The sequence below is a fragment of the Arachis ipaensis genome, chromosome B2, assembly GCF_059453495.1.
Source record: "Arachis ipaensis isolate K30076 ecotype BB chromosome B2, ASM5945349v1, whole genome shotgun sequence".
Lineage (NCBI taxonomy): Eukaryota > Viridiplantae > Streptophyta > Magnoliopsida > Fabales > Fabaceae > Arachis > Arachis ipaensis.
Window position 1 is genome coordinate 105,837,274 of NC_142437.1, and position 6,181 is coordinate 105,843,454.

General features: G+C 34.6%; 1 protein-coding gene across 1 annotated transcript; it reads right to left on the minus strand.

The window, feature by feature from the left end:
- Window positions 1-291: 291 nt before the first annotated feature.
- On the minus strand, window positions 292-5,410 carry LOC107625669 (O-fucosyltransferase 19). The gene is made up of 8 exons (XM_016328362.3): window positions 4,514-5,410; window positions 3,345-3,417; window positions 3,181-3,248; window positions 2,892-2,980; window positions 2,654-2,786; window positions 2,074-2,306; window positions 1,238-1,714; window positions 292-1,113 (listed from the first exon to the last, which is right to left on the minus strand). The coding sequence occupies exons 1-8, from the start codon at window positions 5,141-5,143 to the stop codon at window positions 864-866; spliced, it is 1,953 nt and encodes a 650-aa protein (XP_016183848.1). The 5' UTR covers window positions 5,144-5,410; the 3' UTR covers window positions 292-863.
- Window positions 5,411-6,181: the final 771 nt, after the last annotated feature.

The following is a 6,181-nucleotide window of genomic DNA, read 5'->3' on the forward strand; positions in this document are numbered from 1 at the left end:
ATTTAATTATATAGGGGCCCAATTAAGAAAAAAAATTGGTATAGAGACCCAAATAAAAAGAAAAAAAAAGTATAGAGATGTAACTAAAAATAAAATTTGGTGCAAGAACTCAATTAAAAGAAAAAAAAATATGGAGACCTAATTAAAAATTTTGCGAAACTATAAAAACTGACAGAGTTGTTTAATTTGTCGATATAAGTGTTGTTTAATTTAATAACTAATTTTTAATGTATATAATTGTCTTACCAAGATTTGTTGTTAGGTATAAGCTATGGATAGCTGCAATGAATATCAGAAAGAATAATAAATCAATGTAATTACAAGTATTTGTACATTCTTTACTGCACCCAAAGGCAGATTGTTGCAAAACAATATAAATAATACACAAAACACTTCAATGGGAAAAAAATTTTCTATGTTTCAAATGTTACATCCTTGAAGAATTGTAACTATATGCTCCATTTGGAGATTGTTTTTCTCAAAAAAAATCAATGAATACATTATAATCCCCTCCACTTCCACGAGGGTAATTTCGTCATAAATGCCAATCTCCCACTATAATCTTAATCTATGCCTTGTATTGATTATACACAAAAAACCTTCTATCTGTTCCTTCCCTAAAACGGAAACTCATACCTTTTAGTGAAATGAGAAGAACCCTAACACAAATGTCCCTTTAGATTCTTCAGCAGCCACATCAAACTTGGCTTGAAACAAAGGAAGAAGCAACATTCCCACCATAACAACATGAATGAGCTTTTTCCTTTTTTTAACCTTTTCTTAAATACAGTGCCATTTTTAACATAATACACATTGTGAAGAACCCCAACCAATTTTAACTACGTATCAAAAAATCCAGTGTACTATCTTTGCGAGTCGAGGCCGATTCGATGATCAAGTTTCAGTGCTGTGATCATCTCCTGAGACTTGTTACATACACAACCGGGGAAGGGATTCGCGAAGAAATTCTCCTCGATTCTTGGCGACTCGCCTACCTGTCTAAGATAAGGAGCACCTAGCCTATTAGAATGCAAGTTCATCACCTCAGAAGAAAATGCTTCCCATTCCATGGAACCTTCATCCAATTGATCAATCAGTCTCACAAAATTCAATCTGAAAAAGAAATGAAAAAGATTATATGTCAGTGACAAATACCATTTCCATGTAAAAATTTCTAAGGTCCCATTTGTTGCAACATTTCTAAGGTACCATTTCTAAAAGAACTTTGTGAACTGACCTGTCAGGATTGATAGTTTTCCTGAATCCTTCAAACCTCCTATGGCCCTGCACAGCCTTTGCCATGTTTCCATCATAAGTATAAACAAACACATCACTCTCCAATGCCACGATATAATCCAAGGCAGCGAGCCGGTTCTGGTATGGCTTGAAAGGCTCCAGCTCCTCCTCAGTTGCAAGAGTAGAGTGAGTGAAGACATTAGGGTACTCTGCCCTAAATGCCGCCATGCTATTGCTACCATATATAGGCCCGGCGACAATGTAGATTGTCGTCGATGAAGGGTACCCCATTGCCTTCAAGAAAACGGCTGCCTCTCTTGGTGACATAGGGCATCCACCAAGCAATCTTTTCTCCACACTATCAATCTCTTTTTCCTTCCAATGCTTCACTTCATATCTCATAACCCTTAGTTCCTCTGCTTCCTCTGCTGTTAGATTGTGGCTGCAGCCAGTGAAAGCTAGCATGTCTTTCTCATATCTACAAAGTAAGCAAAAACAAAGTAGGAAGCCTTAGTTTGATTGTTGATTAAAGTCTTGTAAATAAATTAACAAAAAAGAAAAAGCAGAGCTTCACTCTATAACTAGAGTCAAGAAAACTTTCATGCCTCGATCGGTAACAATTTGTCCATTTTTTTAGTTGATATAATGCAGAAAATGTTTCTGTTGTGATACAAATTTGTCCATTTTTTTAGTTGATCCAAAAACTGGTGAAATAGAAACAAAGATAGTGACACGATCTTACTGTCCTATTTCTATCTTGTGTATCTACTGAACTTGGTGAGACCAACAAGACAACAAAAATAAGCAAAGAGAATTAAGTGAAGAACAAGAAAACACCTTAAATGAAGGGCAATATATCGTTCATTATTGGTTCTTAGCCTGTTCACCAGTGTCCTTCCTAGCTCTTCAATCTCTGTTGTGTACCTGAGAGCTTCGTAATTGGCACGGCATCGAAGCCTCTGAATTGAGGAAGCAATGCCATTGTTGGCAAGTCTAGAATCCGTGTGAGTAAACTGTATGACCTTGTGTCGCTTCAACAGTGGTAGAATCTCTCCTCTGTAGTAACTAGCCTGCAAAATGAAGAAGCATCTAAGCCACCATTGCGCCCACTAAGAAAAGCAAGAATTGTTTCAAGGTAATCAAACTCAAGAGACCACCTAAGCTGAGCTTAGCTAAACTTTGTTCATAAAACTCGACTCATAAACTCGATTTGGAATCTAAGAGTCTACAACATCCGAATCGATGATGAAAAAATCAACAATGTGAAACTTAATAAGATACAAACCATATGCATGATCTAAAAACAACAACTTTTTATTTATTTTCTAACGAGTCTGTTGCACTTTACTCCCTAAAACATAGCTTTCACTTTAGAAGAGCCGAATCATTGCAGAATAGAATTGTTTCCCAAACACACCTTTGACCAAGAAACTGGGGCCTTGAGAAGTGGCTTGACAGATGCATACTTAACCGGCAAATACTCAACTATGTCAATGTCGTCTTTCAAAACTTTCATGAAGTGCCTCCAATCAAAAATATCTTTAAAGTCACTGAAATATATTAGGGACGTTATATTTTTGGAAAATTGATAACATGAGGATTTAAAATCATCAATGTCACACTTTATACATAAAAAACTGGAATTGGGAATTTACCTTGGATCAGTCCAGAATGAATCATGATCAAGGGAAGGAAGAACAAGTGTGGCATTCATTACTTTTGCCACTGCAACCATATCACATATCTGCATTTTAATCAAGCTTCATAGGATTAGCATATTAACATAAATATCAATATTCATTTTGGCAAAAGAAAAAATGACTCACTTTTGTATCAAATTACAGGATAAATTATATTAACCTTTCCTGTGGTGTGCTTAGGTGATATTACATTTACATATAATCATATAACTAAAGCAAAATTAAGAGTCTTCTTAAATCTTACCCCAGTTCTCATTTGATTCAATCCACCATTGGCATGAACAAGAAGATAGCCATTGGTCTTTTTTGATTCTGAAATTATTAAAATGTGCAATTACATGTGAGACAAGTGAATCAAACGCAATAAGTATAGATAAACATATAAAGACAAATATATAATATACATACTGGGTCGATTCTTGGGTCTGGAAATGCATTTGTAATAGTTGTCACTATTTGGTTTCCTCCATATTTCTGGAATCTATTAAAAAATTGAACCAAAAAAAAAAATAAAAATAAATAAATTAAATTTATTGGTCAGAGCCACCACACTTAGAACACTACCCATTCAATTTTCAGTATCCGTGTTGCCAGTAGGCGCCCACTATACAAACTGACACGTTCTAATAACGAGTCAAAATTTTGAAAAGAAAAAATGGCCTAAGAAACTTCCAAATATTACTACGAGACAATTCAACTTAATCACAAAATCAAAACTTCAACACCAAGAAAATCACAACTCCAAAATAAAAACGACTTTTTAGCACACAATCGTTAGATTCATTCCTAGTTAAGTAATTACTTTTTGACACCAAACTAAACCGAGACTCAATATGATGAATAATGGTTAACAACCAAATTAGCACTTTTTTTTTTTAATTTTTAACCTTTTTTATTTATTTAACCACTAAACTTTGTCTCCATAAAAGAAAAGTAATAAAATAGGGGGAAAGGAAAAAAAGCTGTGACTCCCCAAAAGAGGGTAAAAGACAAATAGCTTTATTGGTAGAAACGTGATTGAGAGGGAAAGGGACAAAAAATCAGTAACGGCTAACCTCTCAAGGATATTGCAAAAATGTTAAAAATAAAACCAACGATATCAACGAAATATTGTAATAAATAAAAAATCTAGAGAGATGAATCTTATCTGCTTTAACGATACATTCATTTGTAACTCTGTTAAAAATATAAAATGCACCGAATCACCAAAGCTTGAAAAAAAAAAATGCCAAAATCACCACTATTATAATCTTTCTACCTCAGCTTTTTTTCCCACCAAATTGAAAAAAAAAAAACACAAAACAAAAAGGGTTTGAGCAACCCAGACAAGGAAAATGAGAAAACAAGCTTAAAGTATATTCCCTTTTAGACGCACACGAGAAAAGAATTAATCTTAAATTCACCTTAAAATCATTTTACAACACAAAACCTCTATTTTTTTTTTTAAATTGAATTAGTTAGTTATCTATTAAGTATTAACACAAACATTAAGTGTTGGAATAAAACAGTTTTCCAGAAACGTGACTAAGAGGGTGAAGATTGAAGAAGAATTAGAATAGAATAAAACAAAGACTTACTTCGATCCTCTCAAGAACCCTTTTGGGCATTGAAGTTTGAGTCTCCGTGGTGTCGGTTTCCGTAACAACCTTCTGCGCCGATATCCAATCGTGTTTGAACCTCTGCAATATCAACTGCCCGTTCTCGATGCTCTTTCCGTTCATCTCAACCATCCCTCCGATCATCGAAACCTTCACGAAAAGCGACACCACCACCATCACCATCATCGCCACCAAGATCTTCCTCCCTATCTTCCTCCCGCTCCTCATGGATTGGATCGTCACCAGCATCCACAGGAACGCGTGTTCGAACCGCACCAGAAGCGACTCCACCGGCAGGTGGCGCGTGCGGTGGACCAGGTACCGCGTGATTGGGTGCAGCGCGTGGTGGTGGTGGTGGTGGTGCGGAAACGACGACGACGATGAAGGATTGTCGTCGTCGTCGTCGCGGTTGTCGGAGAAATCGGAGAAGCTTGAAGAGTGTTGTTGCTGTTGCGGTTGGTTTTGGGGGTTGGGGTCGCCGTCGACGAGGACGAGGTTGTTGTTGTTGATGGTGGTGGAGTCGGCGACGCGACGGCGAGTGGTGGTGGGGCCCGGTGCGACCCTTGGGCTTGTGCTTGATGAGCTCGCGGCGGCGCCGCCGGACGACATCGTGGCTTTTGTTTCGGTGACCGATGCCGAAGCAAACACAATAAAAAAACAAATAATAATTAATTTTTAAAAAATAAATAAATATAAGAAGTTAACTAAATGTGTATGTTTATTGTTTCCGGTTTGCGGTTTTTGCAAACAATGATGGAGAAAGCGTTTTTGTTGAAATGAGAGAAAGAAAGAAAGATAGAGAGAAAGAGAGAGAGGGTTTCCGAAATCTGAGGGGGAAGTGGGAGAATGTGAATTTGTGTTGTGCTAAATTTCTGCGTTTTCTATATTCTCATGGTTTCATTTCATATATATAGTGTTTATGCTTTGCTTTGATTTTCCCCATGTTCGCCTTCATGTGACAATCCACTTTAATTGACTCTTTTGCCCTCCTTTTCCTTCCCTTATTTCTATTTTCTACTATTTACTTATATTCTTCCCCTTATTTGGATAATCTCATTCATTTCATTTTGACTCCAATAATTGCCATTATGTACATTCTTTTATTTTTGATATTAAAAATATTAATAAAAAATTATTCTATATATATATATATATATATATATATATATATATATATAAAAGAAACATTTTTCAAATAAAGTCTAGCGTTTAAATTTCATCTCTATTTTATAAAAAAAAATCATCTGTCACTCAATAAAACTAAACTGAGATTTTTTTAAAAAACTATTTTCTGTATTTATTTTCTTCTTTGAAATTATTTTTTAATATTTTCATCTTAATATTGTTTTGAAATCATAATTATTTTTCTTTTCTTCTAATTGGTAACAATATAATTTTAATTCACTATCCGAATATTGTTTTGAAATCATAATTATTTTTCTTTTCTTTTCTTAATATGCATTTTGTTAATAACAACTCACGAATTAATGTTATTTTTTTTTTGTCCTTTTAAAAAATTCAATACAAAATAAGATATCTTAATTGTACAAGTTTTAATTGAATTCTTCTTTATAATAAAGAATCAATTTAATTAAATAAACCTAAAGCGTTTATATAGTTATTTTTATGATTAAAAAAATCTGATAA